This window comes from Teleopsis dalmanni, chromosome 2 (genome assembly GCF_002237135.1).
Source record: "Teleopsis dalmanni isolate 2A chromosome 2, ASM223713v2, whole genome shotgun sequence".
In the NCBI taxonomy this organism is placed as follows: Eukaryota; Metazoa; Arthropoda; class Insecta; order Diptera; family Diopsidae; genus Teleopsis; species Teleopsis dalmanni.
The window spans coordinates 89607743-89628495 of NC_051847.1; the positions used below are offsets into that span (position 1 = coordinate 89607743).

Genomic DNA, 20753 nt, shown 5'->3' on the forward strand with positions numbered 1-20753 from the left:
TGTTTTTAAGAAAAATATATTGATTTTACAACTTAACAACAACAATATGAATGAAAGGAACTGTTATGTATGTATTAGGAATGAATGTCAATATTGCCAGTTTTATATATTCATTTGTATAAATACAATTTTTCATATTGAAGAATTTATTTTTAATGTCACATGCTATAAATTATACATTGAAACGATAAATATTTTATAATGAAAACTTTTTTGTTTAAAACAAACAATATCACGTAAATATTATTTTAAAAATAATAATGATTACGATTTACAAACAATAAGAACAAAATAAAAAAATATATATTTTACAAATTACAATAAAAAAATGTCTATATATATATATATTTAAATAAAACCTATACATATCTATATAACAAATATTGTACTACTTTAATTTAAAGCTAACATTACTTAAGTATTTTTGTTTTGTTTTGTATTATATATACCAAATATATTATTAAAACTTAAATCGATTTCAAAGACATGCATTTTTTCTTTAAACGAAAATTAATTTTTCACTTTTAATTTGTTCCCACTAAAATTTTTTTTTAAAAAAAATTTAATTTAATATATGAACCGATTTAGTTTCTTCAATTTATTTTAATTTTTCATAATTTTCTTGAAAAATAAACAAAATTTAATTATTGATTGACTATTGCATGTTTTAAGTTTAGTTTTATTTTAATTTTTGTTTATATATATTTTTGTTGTAGTAATATAAATTTTTAATTAGTTATTTATTAACTTTTAGTATAAATATTTTAAAGAGTTTTGGTACTTTTGATTCTTTGTTTTTTGTTTTTATTTGTATACTGTTGAAAAACAATATTGCTTAAATATTTTCCATTTCAGTTGTTTTGATTTTCTAATATCTTATAAAGAAATTAACAAATACATTTTTGGTTGGCTCAATATTTGAAAATTAAATAATTATCAAAAATATTGTCTCGAAAGTTGATTAACAGTCAAACTGCATTTTTGAACAATTTAAATATAATTAAAAATGTAATATAAATCATATAATTGCTATTAGACAACATTTTGCTAATATAACTAATTAATCACATATAATTTCTTTCTTATATTATTGTTATAAGCAGGATAGTAGTTTGTTATATATTACAAAAATTAAGAAATTAGTTAGTAAGAAGTTTTATTTTGAAAGTGCATGGCTACAAAAAGCTTCATTTGGCCATTGATGTTTTTTTTTCTAAATAAGTTATAAGCGGAGGCTAAATATTTGTACAATAAAATAATTCTATAAAAAATAACAAATAAGACATGTTACATTTTTTTGTATTTATTATAAATATAAATTATTTTTTTTTCTTACTTTAAAAAATCTATACTTTTGTGCATATCATTTGGATTATAAATTTTTTCGTTCAGAATTTTTTTGTTCTAATAATTAATTGAAATAGTTTTAAGCTACTTTAATAAATTGTATTTTCTAATAAATAATATATATATATATATATTCTGTAGGTAACAGAAATTAATTTGTTGTTGGGAACTGTTCTTGTTTTCTCAGTAATAAGTTTTATATATAGTATGTGCTAAAGCTTGAAGTATTTTCAAATAGTTATTACCCTGTTTAACAAAATTTAAGATAGTCAAAGCAAAAATTATAATTATAAATAACACTTTTCTAAACTATACTTGTTGCATTGTTGAAGTCTTAAACTATATACCAACATATACATAAATTTATATTAAATAAATATAATTTTAGTTTAGTTTTTTTAGTTCAAATTTCTGCGCCGTCGGAATACTAATGCAAAAATAGAGCGTATACGCCACCAACGGCTGCGTCGTCGCGAGTTTAGTTTTTCGGAACTTGTGCCATTACCAAGTGCCTGTATAAATAAATAATTAGTGACATATAATCAAATAAAATATAAATAATTTTTATAAAAAAATTTTTACCCTCTGTTGTTCTTTACGTCTTATTTCACGTACTAGCGTGTAGAAGGCTTCATCAATATAATGTCGAAGAGCAGCTGATGTCTCGAAAAATGGGCAACCATATTGGTTTGCCAGATTTTTGCCTTCCTCTGTAGTCACCTTTAAAATAAAAATTGTATAGATAACGTATACTGCTCTTTAATGTTTTATTTTTTTCATACTTTACGCTGAGATTCCAAATCAAGTTTATTTGCAATCAAAACTAATGGTATATCTTCGGAGAGTCGTACCCGTTGTATCAATTTTCGATACTCCGTAGCCTCTTGAAAACTGTGACGATCTGTTACAGAATAACATATGATGAAACCTTCACCACATCGCATATACTGATCACGCATTGCAGTAAACTCAACCTGGCCAGCAGTGTCTAGAATATCTAGAAGAGCGGCTTCTCCATCAATAACAGCCTGTTGCTGATAAGAATCCTCTGCAAGAATTGAAATATATTATTGATAAATGTTTGAGAAAAAAAAAAGTATATTTGATGAACTATAATATACTCAAATCTTTCTAATAATATAAATTATATTATTTTATATAAATATATCTTAGAACATATTAGGAATTCTCCTGATGAAGGCAAAAGCGAATTTGCCGTAATACGTATAGAAATATTCAAAAAATTAACACTCCAAATAAAAGTTAATATTCTTCAAAAAACAAAACCGGCTTTAAAAATATATTTATTTTTATTATAAATAAATCATTGAATTTTTTGAAAAAATATATTTAAAGGCGAATTAGAATTTGCTCATCTTCATTTAACACTCAGACATCTTCCATTAAAATAAACTGATAAGATTCTAATCTTCTTCCTTATCCTATGTAACTCCGCTTAGAACCATACCATACCAACTACCTCCCCATTCCTCTCTGTTCCTTTTATGTAAGTTTGTGATCCATTTTTGTACTTGTTTTTAGGGTTCTATTGGCTACAACAACAATTATCCACTGATGGTTTGACGTTAATAGCAAAGACATTGTTTTTAATTGATGAATGGGTACAATTCCAATTGTCCGGGCAGGGCAAATTGATGACAGATTTTAGTAAATTGTTGTTGCTGTTGTTGTGATATGAGTTAGTGCTATTGCGCATTCTTACTTACTCTATTTTATTTTACTCTTTTACTCACACTAAACTTTAACTATACTAGAATCATTATCATTTATTTATTTTCTAACTGATGACGGACCGTAGATCAGCATATCTTCCTGTGCGTCCTGAGGTGGACTTAAGATTTTAGTAAAGATACTAAGAATAATTTTTTACAGTGGGCTATACGTCAATATAATAAAGTTCTTAAAATTTTGATCTTTTTTGATTTCTTAACAAGACAAAGCTCTGTTTGCTAACTTGGTATTTAATAGCACAGATTGTCTAGTCAAATTTTATGTGAATGTTCGGATAGGTACTTGTTCGGTCAGATCATAGATACTAGAGTCTGATTATAGAAAAATTAGAAGAAATCTTTCAAATAGTACTAATATCATTAATATTTATTATCTTTATTATCTTTTTAATATTTATTATCTTTATACACGCTTTTTCTATTAACGAAAGCTGTTAGACGAGATCCGTGAATCACTAAACTACATCTCAAAGGCACCTATCTAATAAAAATTTTTTTATCAAAATATTTAGCCTCAATTATCATACCAGTCTCCATTTCTAATGATGATTGATATTTACATTATATAGAAGTATTCCATTTGTACATTGGAATGTCAGAAATCTATATCAAACAAAAAAGTAAGGGTAATTAATATCAAAGTACAAGGCAAAATGCCGGTGGAATACCAGCACAGAAAAATGAGAAGCAGTTAAGAATCTAATACTCTTTTCAGATACGTCAAACAAAGACAATCCCCATAAAATTGGTGCTCGTTCAAACTTCATTTGGAAAAAATATAAGTTTCTTTAGGTACAGAATGCAGTCTAAAATAATTATATATACTCTTTTTAGTTCTAAGTTCCAGAATTATTATAAAACAGTATTATACTTTGACCGCAGAAAACAAGTACGAAATAAAAAAGCATCTCTGCAGCTTTCTAAAGAAGAATTTATTGAAGATAAATTGTATTTTTTCTTACTGTTAATTTGAATGTCACCATTAAGAGGGTGTCACCTATAAAAAGAGATCACAACATGTTATAGGATAACAAGGGATGATAGACAGAATAAAGATATATTGATAGAAATCTGCTTTATAAATCGACTAATGATTCAGATCGACTAAATTCTAGCTTTCCAACTTCGTTGAAGGGAGCCCCATCAACAAACAGAAAATCAGAAATTAAATTATTACTAGTAATTAATATTATTACCGGCTTAAAACAAAAGTGGGTGTACCATTTATAAGTAATGTAATGAAATGGAAAAAATTTAAAGGATTATACCAGACATCAACAATAATGACGAACTAAACAACATAAATTATTAGGCATATACGATTGGATATGTCACACTTGAATAGAAAGAATGAAAAAAACAATTAGAAAAACACTGCGGAGCACATATATTGAAATAAAAAAGTCATCACTTTATGAAACAGTTAATAAAATATATATCACTTAAATAGTGGGTTAAGATGTTACAAACCTACTGCTTACCGATTCAAATAAATCATTGAAAAATATATCGAAAAAATGTGCACATGGAATTTGACATGGTATTGAGAGAGTAATTTTGCTCTAACTGACCGAACAAATCAATTGCTTTGGTGCGGATCATAGTTTTTCCAATTCGCTTCTGTTGCAATATGACTTGAAACAAAGCCAAATAAAATCATGTTAAACAGAACAAGTAATCGTAACACTATTCCAAGTAGTACTGTTTCTGATTAGAATCAGAAACGGGAGATATTTATATATCATCTTTACAGAGAATATAAGTCATTATTATTTGTAAAATGGATGGAAAGCAAAGTAGTAAGTCTTCTTACAAACTTTAGGCTGTTGGATTTGTATGCCGTATACAATGTAGTATCGGATTTCTCAAAGTGGACGATAACGCCCATTTGTGGGCGTTTGTGGAGCCATAAGGAAGGCAATAGGGGCCTAGAAAAAATTAGGTGGACGTTGAGACTATACAGATTTTATAAAATTCCGTTTTAATTGCTTCCATTAAATAGAAAGTCTCATTTTAAATGTAAGTTTAAAATCAAAAAGAGGATAAGACTTAAATGGCATACTAAAATTATATTTAATAAGAACGATGGTGATTTTCAACATATAAAGTTAAAAATAAAATGGTGAAGGAGGAAGTAAAAACTTATGAATTCTTAAAGTGGACGATAGACAAAATTAAGTTTTAGAACCTCTGATGTTGATGAATAAAATGGTATATTTCAAACAAACGGACTGTTGGAGACGATTAAATCGATTTGACTTATGAAGGAATTATTTGATATATATGGTCTTCATTGTTAACAAAACTAAATTAAATTTAATTTCTGAAGTCAATTATGACGAAAGAAACTATTTTTTTAATTAAAAAATTATAACAAAATTCATATTTTTTTAATTAATTAGATTTTTGGCTGACTATAAAGCTGTTTAAGTATTGCCAAATACCCATCATCAGCGGTCTGTTTGGAAATATTTCTTATATTAAATAATTTGTAAATAATATTTTACAATGTAAGTACCAAGGATTAAACTCGTAGGCTGCCAAATTTGAAGTTCAGAGTCAGTGTTTATTACCCAATTGATCCAACTACCAACTGACCCAAAACCGTACTCAACTTTATTGTTCTTACTTGGAGTTTTGTTGATTTGCAGGGAAAGATAATTGACAAATTCACTTGCTGTGTTGCATTAGAATGGTATTATAAATCAATTATAGAATATTTGAATAAATTAATTATAGTTATTTTAAATTGTTAAACTTTGGTACGATTCTTTTTGTGGATACAAAAAGGAAATTGATTTACTTTTTACTGATACTGATGTGACGGATACAAAAATGTTAAAAGAAAACAAATATACTGAGAAATATATTTAGGGACTACTTATCTACTTATAACTTACCAATTGTTGGATCATGGTAGTCCAAAAAACTATGGCTTACAAATTGTAATGTTACAGCTGTAGTAGGAGCAATCCATAAACAAATGATGTATCCAATCCAAAAAAAATATTTGTACAACACATGTAATGAAATTATTGATTTTTTAGTGTTTATATAAACCACACAAAATATAACAAAGGTGAGCTTACCCGATTTTCCCACTCCACCATCGCCGAGTATGACTATTTTATAAACACGCAAACCGCCGCGCATATTTATATTTGATGTTATAAACTGGCCATTACCATTTTCGCTGCGTCCATTGTGCGAGACTGCGTCTTTATCGTTATTATGTTTGGATTTTGAAGATTTCTTGAGGGCTGCAGCACAGCCTATTGTTGACATATCACCCGCCGCCATTTAGGCGTTACAGTAGACGACTACCAACTCCAAGAGTACGACTGACCTTGAACTATGAATATAAAAAATAAAACATAGCCGCAAATTTCGGGTATTAGAGTTATTTTTTTTTTTAGTTTATTTATCAAACAATTTGTTAATTAAAAATATTTTTTATTATATTTTTATTTACGGCAAATTATTTCGTTTTTATTAACATTTTCAAGTTGTAAAATATTAATCAATTAAGCTACAGCATTTTTACGCACTTCGTTTTTTTGCAGATATAATTTTGTACAATGATTGTAAATACACATTTATATCAGTTTGTGTAATTACACAAGAGTGGTGCAAAGGCATAAGTTTACAAATCATTTTATATGTGCAAAGTAGCTTAAATGTATCAATATTTTAATAAATTTTTATTAAATACAATAAGATTTAAAAAATACAATTAAAAAGTCAATATAATAAAATTATTGTTCAATTTTGTCAAGCAAAGATGAATACTTTTTGTTCAAATTTTGAATATTTATTTTAAGAGTTGGCAACACTATTATTATGTATCTTCACGAATAGCGTGACACAACAAAAAAGTAAAAATATTTTCAAATATATTTGCATTGGTATTTTCGACAATTAGACCAGTAAATATGGTCTAATTGGAATTACTGCATTTCGACCAAATCTTTAGAATTTAAATAATTTAACTGGAATTTTATTAATTATTGTAAATGTTTCAATTAAATTATTACTTATATAATTATTAATTTTATTAAAAAAAATTTCAATAAATTTTGCGCTTTTGCATTTTGCCTGTCGATTTTTTGAATATAATGGATTACTCATAATTTTTATAGCACGTTTCTGATTCATATTTGTTGATAAAAATATGTTATGGTTATTAGAATATATTTAAATTATGAAGTTAAATAATGCAATTATATGTAGTTCTATGTTATTTGTAATTATATAAATTACAATATATTACAAATTACGTATTCAGTGGAGAGTTTTAAAATTTGGCGCCCTGAGCAAATTCTTCACTTCAAATTGATCATTTAGCAATGTAAACAAGTTTTTAATTTAAAAAGCAAATTAAAGGCTTTCAAAGCTATACAGATCAGGTTGGTCTCCTTTTCGCCTACAGCCCTGGCTTCCATGGCTCTTGGTAAATTGTAGTTATAAGATTTATATGAAACAGAGATAAAATATTTATTGGTATATAAGGCCTAACTGGTTCCTTAGAAATATCACCTAAATTAATAAACAAATCTAAAGTTTCACGTCTAGGGAGGGCTTTCGAGCCCTCCTGTTAAAAGTTTAACCATGTCTTAATCACTTAAAAATTATTTGTTAATTATATTAAAAAAAGACTGCAATTTATTGTCTAGTTTTTAGAATCGGATTTTATAAATTAAAATAAAATAAACGTGATATATGTTCTTTATCAATAGACTGACTTGTATTTTAAGTTTCGCTGAAATATGGATAGTCTCTAATTTAGCAGTTGACATGTTAAAACCAAATAAGGACGTTTTATATTACACGAACTCAGTAATAGTACATCTACACTGTCTCATTTAAGCACTTGCTAATTTATCTTAATGAGTAAACGTTTACTTTATAATGAGGTCATTTATAAACTTCACTTAATATTGTTTCACACAAAAAAATTAAATATATAATTGATATATTAAATCATTTATATACATTTGATGTATCAATTACATATTCAATTAATAACAACAAAAGATTTATTAAATACTTACTTTTTTAGTGCCTTTGTTTATAGCTCAACAGTTCATAACAAATTTTTCTTGTGGGTATTTTAAGGGTTGCATTCGACGTAAATGAGATAATCTATTGATAATCAGCTCATTTATATAAAGGCGCTTAGTATTGTAAATCATCCCCATTAGTGGCTATAATGAGCAAAATCGCCTAAATGTGACAGTGTAAATGTGTTATTGATCAATTTTAGGGTTTATATCCTGTTGAATCAAGTCTTAAATATAACCAATTGTAAAACCATTAATAGAGTACCGCTAGCAACAAATTGGAAATCCTGCAGCTGGTAAAAGTCAGTTGTAATTTTTCTTTAGTTATGCACTGGACAGAAACAAAGGTGCTTAATATTTGTGACTGACTGACTGAACACTCCATGATATATTAATGTTGTCCTTACTTACATACATATGTAAAGGGACTTCAGACGTGTACAACAATGAGTCGAATTTTATTATAAGCTTTTAGTATAGTTTTACTTATGTTGGACACTAATGATATAAGTAAATACTTTTCAATATTTAAGTTTTATACTTGGCTTACAGCCATGCATCTATAGAAGCATTAAAATGTTTCCATTAATTTTAAATAAGATTTGATTTCAAAAAAGCAGTTTCTTTCAAGTCTATTGCAAGTTCAATATATACAATAATAACAACTATTTGCCTAAAATAATCTATTTATTGATGAGAAGGTACAAGTAATTTATAATTACACAGGCTGTATTTGAAATTTAGAATTTCTGAAACCAATTCCAACAAATTGTATACTAAATCTATTGTTTTGTTTTTTAAAAAATATCAAAATATATTAAAATTCTGTATTAAACGGAAAATATTTGTGTTGTGATAGTCCACTAAAAGGAATTGTGCGACGCCCGTTGTGATATTTATCCATAATTATCATATCTTCTTCTTTCAACTCAAAGTCGAATACATCGAAATTTTCAGCGATTCGGTTCTTAGACACAGATTTCGGTATGGGAATCGTGCCGATTTGTATTAAGTAACGTAAACAAATCTGAGCTGATGTCTTTCCATATTTTTCCGCCAATTTCTGTGCGGTGCCGTCATACAAAAATGGAGGCCATTGCTGTGCTGGCTTGGGTCTTGCAAGCGGACAATATGCAGTTACAACAATATTGTTTCTCTTGCAGAATTCAATTAATTTCTTTTGATTGAAACCAGGATGACATTCCACCTGGTTGACCACTGGCTTAATACGAGCAATATCAAGTACACGTTGTATTTGATCAGAATTGAAGTTAGACAACCCAATTCCACGTACCAAACCTAAATCAACCAGTTTCTCCATTGCTTGCCATGTATCTACATAATCCACATTAGATACTGGTCCAGATAAGTTATCGTCACTAACGTATTCTTGGCCAACCGGAAAGTGTATCAGATATTGATCAATATAACTCAAATTAAGATTTTTTAAACTTGTTCGACAAGCATGCTCTACTATATCTGGATTATGATGCACTCCAGCTAATTTAGTGACAACAAATATGTCTTCACGTTTAATTACACCTTCTGCAAGTTTGGCATTAATGGCGCTTCCAACCTCATGTTCGTTTTCATACACAAAAGCAGTATCTATATGACGATATCCGATATCGATCGCATCTTTAACGGAACGTTCTGCGTCTGACTCATAAGAGCGCCAGGTACCAAGGCCGATAGTTGGCATGTCTTGGCCATTATTCAACTTAAGTGTAGGTGCTATTTGCGGCATAATGTGTTGACCTTTAAATGTTCCAAAATATTATTTGCATAGACTTTCGTCTTATCACTACCTGAAAAATGAAAAAAAGTTATCAACTTGCAAATTACATATAAAAAAATACAAAACTTTATTTACAAGATTAGATCGGCCTCAACGCAGCACAGCTACCGCAAGCTTGAACGTTTTTTTAATTGAACATGGAAAACACAATTGTGATGTCATCCCAAAACAGCTGTTTGGAGAAACAGAATAAAGCACAAATTTAAAAAAATGTACAGGAGCGGAATTAATGCGTAACTTAAGAAACAAGCACTAAATTCGCATATACATACATAAAATATAATTTTTACAATGGAAAATTATTTCTTTAATTAACATACGTAAAAATATGTTAATAAAATTTTTTATTATAATTAATTTTTTACTGATCTTATTACAAATAGAAAATAATTCGGTTCATATTTGCGAATTATAATATACATACATAGGTCTCGAATATATGGAACTGTTTTGGAATGTCCACACAAATTCAACATAATTGCCACAGGTGTAAATAAACACCGCTAAGGTGTTGTTCAGACTGACACATGAAACATTTTTTCTAATACATATTTTATATATTTTAAACGAACACTGCTGTTCACACTGACACATTTCTTTCGTTCAACTTTTATTTCATGTTTGGATTCATAAAGTTAGTTTTTATATATAGGCCTTGTGCGAATTCGAGTAAATTCAGGTAAAGTAAATTGAAATTACTTAGAGATTTTTTGCACTGCACTTATGTAAATATTATTACTTAATACTTAATACGTTACTTAATACAAATATTATATTATAAATATTATTAATTTATTTATTGCACTCATTTATTATTTTTGGTTAAAAGTGAGAATAAAAAAACTTTACCGATTGGATAAGCGCGGGAATTCAAAAATTAAAAATTAAAGTTCTTTTTTGATCACAAGGTACAACATACATTACAACAATTTTATTTCAAAGAAGTTTTCTTTTTTACTCCATCATTACAATTTCGCATAAAAAAATTAAGATTTAATATATAAAAAAAATTATAACTATATATAAAAAATGTGTGGTGTTTTACAAAAATCCATATGAATTGATTTTTTGCAATTTATTTAATTGGGTGACAAATATTTACAAGATTCACACTTAGTATGGGGTTTACTTTGGCCGAAAATGGCTAATTTCGAATGAGTTATTTGAAAGTGTTTACATTCGTTGTAATTCGTTAGTTCTCATTTCAAACAGCTGATTTTTCAACTTGCCTGTTGATTTGATTTTTGGCTTGTGGCCCAAAAAAATGTTGAATGAAGGTTAAATATGCTTTCACACCTTACAATATAAACTTAAAACATATTTTTAACTTCGATTAATTACTTTTTGGGAAGTAGAAGTTCTAAAAATAGGTGCATCGTTTTCAAGAAAATGCAACCACCAAACATTTGTTTACTTTTTTTTGTAAATATGTCAAAAACCGTTTTCTTAAACTGACAAAATGCCATGAAAAGCTTTTATTTAGGGTATGTTCAATGTATTCTTTTGTATTTGGGACATATTTGGAACTCATTCTAACTTCGTTGGAACTCATTTAAACAGAATGAGATCCAATGGATCTTATTTGCGCTTGAAATTTTATATGCAAGAATGAGCCATTCGCTTCTCATTTTCGATTTTTGACCAAAATGAGCCATTTTCGGCCAGTGTAAATGCCGTATAACTCAGTGGATTCAGGTTTAAGTTTCAGTTATAATTAGAATTATATCTATACAAATTGGTTTAATAAGTATTGGGCATTTATCGGTATGTTTACACTATCGCAATTAATTTAACAAATGTGAATCAATAAATATAGTTTTTCATACAAAATCCACATGATTATGGGCTTATGAGTTTCGGTAATTATAAGTAACATATAACATTAAATAATACGGCGTTTACATTGGCCGAAAATGGCTCATTTTGGTCAAAAATCGAAAATGAGTAACGAATGGCTCATTCTTGCATATAAAATTTCAAGCACAAAAATGAGCAATTTTCTCACATTCTGTATGAATGACGTTCGAATGCATTCCACATACGTTCCAAATGCAAAGGAATCCATTGAACATACCCTAAATGAAAATGACAGTTTGAAAAAGCTGTTTTTAACATATTTACAAAAAAAGGTAAACAAATGTTTGGTGGTTGCATTTTCTTGAAAACGATGCACCTCTTTTTAGAACTTTTACTTCCCAAAAAGTAATTAATCGAAGTTAAAAATATGTTTTAAGTTTCTAATGTAAGGTTTGAAGGCATATTTAACCTTCATGCAACATTTTTTTGGCCTGTGCCAACATGCAACTTGAAAAATCAGCTGTTGAAATGAGAACAAATGAAATAGAACGAATGTAAACACTTTCAAATGGCTCATTCAAAATGAGCCATTTTCGGCCAATGTAAACGCCATATAACATTCAATGTACTGAACTCAAATCCAAAATAGATAATGTAGACCAAAGAATAAGCTTATATTTGTGTGAAATATTATATGGTGTAGACTCTTGGTGAAATACAAATTCAATTAAAATTTTCTAGGGATGTGTCTTTAATAAATATACGTATTCAATTTCAGAATTTAATTATATTGCAATGAAATTAATGTCTTTATTTAATGTCTTTATCCGCAATGTACTATGTATATATAGTTATAGAGCTTAATTAACAATATTAAATACAAAAATATGAAATCTACTTGAATAGTTTTATTAATTTCGACAAATTTATGATCAACACAAATTTATGATCGATCAACACTGATCTTCAGAGATTATTATTTGTAAAGTGCGAATAATTAAAAATATCTGGCCAAAAAATAATATTTGTGAGACTATTGATACTGTAAATCAAAATACGGATGAATGTTGAAGAGCTCTTCAAAGAAGAGTTCTGAAGAACTTGGAATTTCTTATGGATCATATGGAATTTTAGGGCCATCTTATGATTTTAGTCACGTCACGGAATTGTGTCGTGAAGAAGAATTGAAGAACTTAGACTTTCTTTAGAATCATATGGAATATTAGGGTCCTTTAGGGGTCTATATTAAAAATGGCTAAATATTGCTATTTCAGAATCTTTAAAATATCCAAAGATGAGCATTTATATGAAATAATAAAAACCAATATCATATCGATATATTCAATCAATTTTAACAGTCTTATATTATAGTCCTATTATTGTGACAGTCTTATTATTATTAATATTTTCCGTCATTGTATTGTCTAAACTGGTGAATTAGTTAATGAATTCTGTTTTTTGATAGGAAAATTCTAGAGTGTGAAGTTTGTTTGCCAAGGAGGAGTACTATTTCACAATCGTCTCTTAAGTTGCATAACTTCAAACTTTTAATTGTCGAGTGATATGGACTTTAAGAGGTTCATAATATTGTTTGTTGACAGAAAGTAGTTTATTGTTACTCGTCTGTTGAGACATATTTAGCACCCACTTTGAAAGCTTTTTGAAGCTTTTGGAATATGATTCTCGCTCATTAGCAATGTGATATGACTTTTCGTTTAAATATTATTACTGTTTTTAAGCGAATAGTTTTCCATATTCACTTTGGTGAACTTTGAATACCACTTAAAATAAGAAATGGATTCTATTGAGTTAGTTTTCAGAATCCCCTTAAATGAGTCACTGTATACGCTATTGACAGCCTGAAGACGAAACCTGTACAGGCTTGGGTTATATTGATTTTGAACTTAGCTCAGGTATTAAATTTACTTGAAATAGATTTATTGTGATATTTAATCTGCTGGTACTGAAAGAAGTCAGTATCATTTATGTTCTGTGTCTGTTTATAGAAAATGCGGAGTCGAAAATTTAATTCGACCAGATTTCTATATATTGCTATTTATTTAAAATAATTTAGTATAGTGTTTACTATACACTTGATACTCCAAAGAGCATTTTAATATTAGAATGAAACATCACTCCGAATATACTAGTATCTTCACAAGCCGTCTTCAGATTTCCTTACTATGATTTAAGTGGCTTGATTAAATCATATTGAGTAAGTTCCTAATATTATTATAGCGTATGTGTATGTATTTATATACATATGTATATATTTAGTTTTTATTTAAGTAGAGAATTTATTATATTATGTTTAATTTCATTTAAGAGTGTTAACGTCACTTAAGTGTCATGTAAATAAATGATAACAAATAAGCTGGTTCATATACATTATATATTATTTGCTACATATTTATAAATTCTATTAGAAAATAATTTCCAGCACTATACTTGTGATATAAACTTTGAAAATATATTAAAATTCTGTATTAAATGGAAAATATTTGTGTTGTGATAGTCCACTATAAGTAACTGTGCGAAGTCCATTGTGATATTGATCCATGATTCCAATGTCTTCCTCTGTTAACTTAAAGTCGAAAACATCGTAATTTTCAGCGATTCGGTTCTTGGAGACAGATTTGGGAATTGGAATCGTGCCGATTTGTATTAAGTAACGTAAACAAATCTGAGCTGATGTCTTTCCATATTTTTCCGCCAATTTCTGTGCGGTGCCGTCATACAAAAATGGAGGCCATTGCTGTGCTGGCTTGGGTCTTGCAAGCGGACAATACGCAGTTACAACAATGTTGTTTCTCTTGCAGAATTCAATTAATTTCTTTTGATTGAAACCAGGATGACATTCCACCTGGTTGACCACTGGCTTAATACGAGCAATATCAAGTACACGTTGTATTTGATCAGAATTGAAGTTAGACAATCCAATTCCACGTACCAAACCTAAATCAACCAGTTTCTCCATTGCTTGCCATGTATCTACATAATCCACATTAGACACTGGTCCAGATAAGTTATCGTCACTAACGTATTCTTGGCCAACCGGAAAGTGTATTAGATATTGATCAATATAACTCAAATTAAGGTTTTTTAAACTTGTGCGACAAGCATGCTCTACTATATCTGGATTATGATGCACTCCAGCTAATTTAGTGACAACAAATATGTCTTCACGTTTAATTACACCTTCTGCAAGTTTGGCGTTAATGGCGCTTCCAACCTCATGTTCATTTTCATACATAAACGCGGTGTCTATATGACGATATCCAATATCGATCGCATCTTTAACTGAACGTTCTGCGTCAGATTCATTAGAGCGCCATGTACCAAAACCAATAGATGGCATATGTTGGCCATTATTAAGTTTAACTGTGGGTATTAATTTTGGCATGGTTTTTTTTTTGTCAGAATTTGTATACTTCAAAATCTCAATAGGTTAAGTAACTTAAGCACTAACAGCTAAAATTAATTCTTAGTTAAATTTAAATTTACTGAACCTAAATCGTTTCCAATAGTACTCGTAGCGCGGCTGATTACAGACTGTTTTCTGTTTGGAAATAAATGAACGATAAGGTTCTCATTTAAAATTTTGCATTTCAAGTAGAAAGTAAATAGAGCACAAAAGTGTAGTCTCAGAAAGTATTATGTTCCAAAACAAATGTGTCGCAATACAAGAGATAGTAATTTAGTAGGTGCAATTTTTATAATATAAAAAATAACTGCTTAATTTAGAATGGGCCTAACATGAATTTCTCATTGATTCATAATGTAAAAGGTCGTAGAATCAGAAAAGGAAAACTGAAAAATAAGACCCTATGTTTTTATTTACAGAGCTAGATTATACTAAGCTAGACTATCATTTAGTAACAACTGGAAAGAAAACCAAGTTTTAGTCGAGCAAAATCCATAGATTGGAGGTTGACTAATGAAGTACTCAAGAAGTATATATACGTGAATATACTATATGTTTTATATTTTGTGTTATAAGTTCCTAATTCTCTTTCGATTATAAATCAAGTCACAGTCATTTATGGTTTTGCAGGGTGAAGTTTTAGGGAGGCATGTTATTTCCTCTCTCCCTGCGTGTCACATTAAGGACACATTAAGTTTTCGTATTGTATTATTGGATTTCGTTAAACTTATAACTTATAAAAGGTTGATAACTTTTGACATTAAATAATTTAACATTAATTAAAAATATTTCGATTACATGTACCTGTTCATTATTTGCGGCTCAATCATTTTGATGTGTGTCTAGACTTTCAAAGAGTGACTGGCATTAAGAAAAGTCCAGAATCCACAGGCACAGGGTCGTAGCCATACTGTTTTCTCTTGCAAAATTTTAAAAAAGGTATCACAATAAAATGCGAAACTAAAAAATAACAAAAGAAAATTGAAGAAATAATATAATTGATAAATAATAATAAAGTAAGTTAGTTAATGCGGATATATTTTATTTGAGATGTACCGTTAAACTACAAGTGTGTCGAAACACAAATTTTTTAAATAAATTTACCGAAAAACGATGCGATGAAACCCATTATAATTATGAACACCGCAAATAAATTCTGCAGAATTGGGTGTCCATGAAGAAAAGCGGGGCCCTGTTCTGTTGATTGTGCAGTGTGAGTACCTCCTAAAAGACGAGAACTGCGAGTTTGACGTTTTCGGCGGGAGCGAGTTGGTCTACCGCGTGTATTAGGTTCCATGGCAATTTCAGATGGGTGTATTATAATATTTTCTTGGGCAATACGTTTTCTGTGAACCTTGAATATTGATTTTTTTCGCTTGCCCTTGCCACAAATGCGGAAACGTCTTTTAGTAGGTCCTGATTTAACATTTACTAAATTAGATACTGCATCAGAAAATAGAGAAGCTGTCTTCTGAGCCGAATCTTGATTTGCGGCTGCTATAAGGAGTGAAGGCATATTACTAATGATTGATCTAAAAGTATTTTGTAAAAATAATTTATTTTTAATATTTTTTGTTTAAAAATTATAGAGTTAATTACCACACAACACTACATAAGAATTCCTTCTATAACTAAAATTTGGAAATTTTTCTATTGTTAATAGTTCTAAATTTAGATCCGGTAAAAGGTAAACATTTCGGAAGTTAATTTTTATCTTGAAAAAAAATTTGAATTTCAGTTGTAGATTGAATTATAATGAATCTAAGCAGATTGCTATGATATAACTTTTAAACAATTAGGAAAGTTTTTTTTGCTTGATAAATCACTGATTAGTTGATTATTGGGAATATATATTTAAACAAAGATAATACTCCAGTTAGTAAAGCGGTTTAGTGTAGAAACCTTTTTGAGAAATATTACAAAAGTTGTATTAATGAAAAATTCAAGCTTTTTAGTTAAGCTTGAGATCGATCTATGCAAGGCTTGACAGTTTCTTAAAGCACCTTTTTGCATTATAATTTGGTTACGATTGTAATTAATTCAATTTCAATTATTTATTTATATAGGTATATATCTTACCAAAATAAAACCGAAATAAAAATGCGAAAATGGAAATGGATAGGACATACTATCCGACGACCAAATAAATACATTCCACGACAAGCTTTGACATGGAACCTACAAGGCAGCAGACGCCCTAGTGCATCGGCTTTAACTTGGAGAAGAACAATAGAAAGAGAAATGACAGAAGCGCACTATATATGGAACGATATATGCAGAGAAACACCTAACAAAGTGCGGTTTAAGAGAATCATTGCGGCCCTGGGCCCACTAGGGGAAATGGATACTAAGAAAGTTATCTTACAAGTGTAAAAGGGACTGAAGTGAAGTCGGTGATAGATGCAATTAATTGAAGATTTTGCTTTAACAATAATATATATTCCACTTGATATAATACTTCATTTTAGGTATGCTACTATAATCAAGCGATTATTTCGAATTTGTCTGCGATGAAATAAATTAAATTAAGTAAATTTGAGTAAGTTTTCTAGAATTCTTCTTTAGTGCTCTGGTAAAAATGATGGCAATTGGTTAGGAAGCTCTAATGCATCTATCTTATAAATCTTATGGCGTTTTCGATTATTCAATCTGGATTCAATCTAGATTTACTCTCGGTCAGTCCAATTTTGTTGTCCAATCGAAAGTTTTAAGAGTGCATTTGATATTTTTGTAGTTATGTTAGTAGACAGGACAATAGATCAACCATGGTCGCAGTGCTTCGTTCTGGTAGGAGCTGGTACCTTGTTTATTCCTAGTAGTCATTTATATTCTTCAAAAATACATATGTCAAATCAATCACACTCTATCTGTCAAGCCGTATAAAATAGGATAATCTTGCAAAATTCTACTAAAATATCTAGATTGTTATAAATTAATCTCAAGTGTTATACACGTTCCCAATCGGAAAATGAAGAGTGCACTAAAAGTGAATTTCGATTAGAAAAGTTACCCCAAATTTACAAATTGAAATCTGCATTACATTCAATCGTTACGTTATCGTTTATTCCAATATCTACAATAAGTGTTGATGTAAAATTGTTCTAAAAAAATATGTGTAAAGTTTATCCAAAGAGCTGTGCAATTATTCGGAAGATATGTGTTATATTTGTATATTATATTTAAATAAAGAGTAAGGATACTTAAAACCGATAATCTAAGAAAAGAAAATCTAAGAAAATGTGTTAAAAAACACAAAAAGGTAGTGCCGAGCCTCACCTTCATGCCGTTCTATAGTTTAGTACCCTGTTAGAACAGATATCAACCTAGATACTTTTGATTTGTCTCTATGTACCAGCCTCCGAACCTGTTTATTTAATGCAAGCCGTTGTTAAAAATTTGTGGGAGATTTTAATGGTTCTAAATGTCATTACAAACTACTACTTTCTGTACAGTAAGTAAAGTCTACCTGTAGCTATCATATATGTTTTGAAATACTATATATAATATTAATATTAAATCGCTATTTTTTTAGACAAAGGCAAAACACTGATCAAACCGTACTCATACAAATACATTCTTAAATTCTTAAGACGTAATTTGAGGTTGATAACAGGTTCCATTACGGAACATATCATCTAAATAAACTATGATTATCTGTTAATGCGGAATATAGATTATGCCTCGAAGTTGAGGAAACTACTAGCAGAGAAGAAACTTTTTCCTTATGGAATTTTTGTTACCAGAACTGATTAAGAGCTTTTCTCTAGACTTAGTTCTAGACTTTATTCACAAAGCTTTAAAGGGCTTTCTGTGAACAATAGTTAAATTGGTACAATAGGACTCTTCTGGCCGCAGCGCTGGTTGTTGGTCGATTTCACGTTAATAATTTTAATAATAATAATTAATAATAATATTGCTATTTTTCATATTATCTTTGCGTTAAAAATATTTTTTGAATGGTTTGATCGCATATAGACATCATTTCATAGAAACGATCCATTGAATGTTCTTCATTTGATTCCAAAACTATTTATTGTTGACATAATCATTTTGTTCCAGTTTACTAACAAAATTATATTCCAGTTCCAGTTTACTCACTCGACAATGTTCTGTTCTAGTTTTGATACAGACTAAAATACAGCCAAACTTCCATAACTCGAAGTACCACTTTGCATAGAAAACGTTTGAGATATGGAGCCTTCGAGTTAGAGAATTATTTATTTTTGAAAAAAACTACAATCACATTTTAAGATATTTATTTATTTGCAATCAAATAAAGCACAGAAATTATATTGAAGTAAAATATTCAGAAATTAGGGTTTGGGACTGTAATTTTTTTATTTTCAGTAAAAAGAGATTCCACTATATTCATACTCTTATAGTGATCATCTATTGTAGTATCATTCCTTTGCAAATATAAATTCAGAATTTTGAATGAATCTTCTACTTCATTCTTGAAAGGCTGATGAACAATTACATTCACCGAACCCTTATCATCGCTTTCCGTTGCACTTAGAATTGGATTGTCATCTTTAGGAAAGCTTGATGTACAAATTTCATTGTCAAGCTCAATATAATCTTTAAGAAAACATTGGAAGTTATTTAATTTACTTTAAACCACGCTGTCAGCGACTGGGATTTGCACAAAGAAGCAACATAAGGAAAAAAAATTAAACATTTGATTTGGAAAAAGGGACTTCCCCCAACACCAACATGGATTCATACTTAAAACAAAAAATTCGACTTATAGAATGTACTTTCCCACGTTCCTGTTGGCACGGGACAATATTTTTATTTGAGTTATAGAAGTTCAAGTTATGGAAGTTTGGTTAAATCTTACTATGTATTTTATTTGATTCTTTTGATTTTAAATATTTTATTACAGAGTTGTATTTTTAGATACTCGTGTAGGTGTTATATGCGCTTTAAAAAAAAAATCCTACTTTTATTGATTAAGTGTTGGAAAAGATATTTAATAATTTTGGTGTTGAACGTTAAGATTTATTTCAAAATTTGTTTGTAGGTTTTGTTTACAATCAATTCTATATTAATAAACTATATAATATATATCAATAAATAGTTAAACTATTAGAAAGATAAATATCAGTTACATGTATTTTAAATAAGTTAATAAATTGTATTAAAACTATATTATATACAAACTTGTATACGCACAGATAATAAATAAATTTATTTATTAAAATGTGCTAATTAATTTCTTTTCAGTTTTTAAGGTGTTTTTAAATATATATTTTGCAATTATTTTATGTACTTTGCTTGAGTGTCTTTTACATTAAAACTTTATAATTTTTGTATATATTTTTCTATAAGAGTTACTTCATATATTTTATATATTATATTTTATGTTTCATAATGAGTTCTCTTCTGCTTATGATTAATTGGAGTCGTTTTCTTACAGTGAGCTTCGTGAGACTTTTTCCAAAATATAGTATTTTTTATTTTTATTAGCTATTTGCTTTCTTCATGTATATCTATTAATTTTAAATACATATATATATAAAGTTAAATTATCTAAGTTAAACAATAAATATACATTAAATAGTTAAGGTTATAAG

The 20753-nt window shown here is 28.6% G+C and overlaps 3 protein-coding genes across 5 annotated transcripts; all 3 read right to left on the bottom strand.

Annotated features, from left to right (window-relative positions):
- Positions 1-1500: 1500 nt before the first annotated feature.
- Positions 1501-6733, bottom strand: LOC119684489 (GTP-binding protein Rit2-like). 2 transcript variants are annotated; one of them, XM_038098536.1, is made up of 6 exons: positions 6647-6733; positions 6188-6450; positions 5999-6055; positions 2130-2395; positions 1930-2067; positions 1501-1859 (listed from the first exon to the last, which is right to left on the bottom strand). In XM_038098536.1, exons 2-6 carry the CDS (start codon positions 6396-6398, stop codon positions 1746-1748), a joined length of 786 nt encoding a protein of 261 aa, XP_037954464.1. In that variant the 5' UTR covers positions 6399-6450; positions 6647-6733; the 3' UTR covers positions 1501-1745. The 2 variants fall into 2 exon arrangements, with proteins under 2 accessions (XP_037954464.1, XP_037954465.1); XM_038098537.1 differs by lacking the exon at positions 6647-6733 and adding an exon at positions 6571-6641.
- Positions 6734-8866: 2133 nt separating this feature from the next.
- LOC119679461 (aldo-keto reductase family 1 member B1-like) lies at positions 8867-16905 on the bottom strand. Of its 2 annotated transcripts, none has more exons than XM_038091820.1 (5): positions 16777-16905; positions 16282-16674; positions 15982-16137; positions 10032-10128; positions 8867-9966 (listed from the first exon to the last, which is right to left on the bottom strand). In XM_038091820.1, exon 5 carries the CDS (start codon positions 9903-9905, stop codon positions 8976-8978), a length of 930 nt encoding a protein of 309 aa, XP_037947748.1. In that variant the 5' UTR covers positions 9906-9966; positions 10032-10128; positions 15982-16137; positions 16282-16674; positions 16777-16905; the 3' UTR covers positions 8867-8975. The 2 variants fall into 2 exon arrangements, with proteins under 2 accessions (XP_037947748.1, XP_037947747.1); XM_038091819.1 differs by having other exon boundaries at positions 16282-16709.
- Positions 14196-15273, bottom strand: LOC119679462 (1,5-anhydro-D-fructose reductase-like). Its single transcript, XM_038091821.1, has one exon. It carries the CDS (start codon positions 15154-15156, stop codon positions 14227-14229), a length of 930 nt encoding a protein of 309 aa, XP_037947749.1. The 5' UTR covers positions 15157-15273; the 3' UTR covers positions 14196-14226.
- Positions 16906-20753: the final 3848 nt, after the last annotated feature.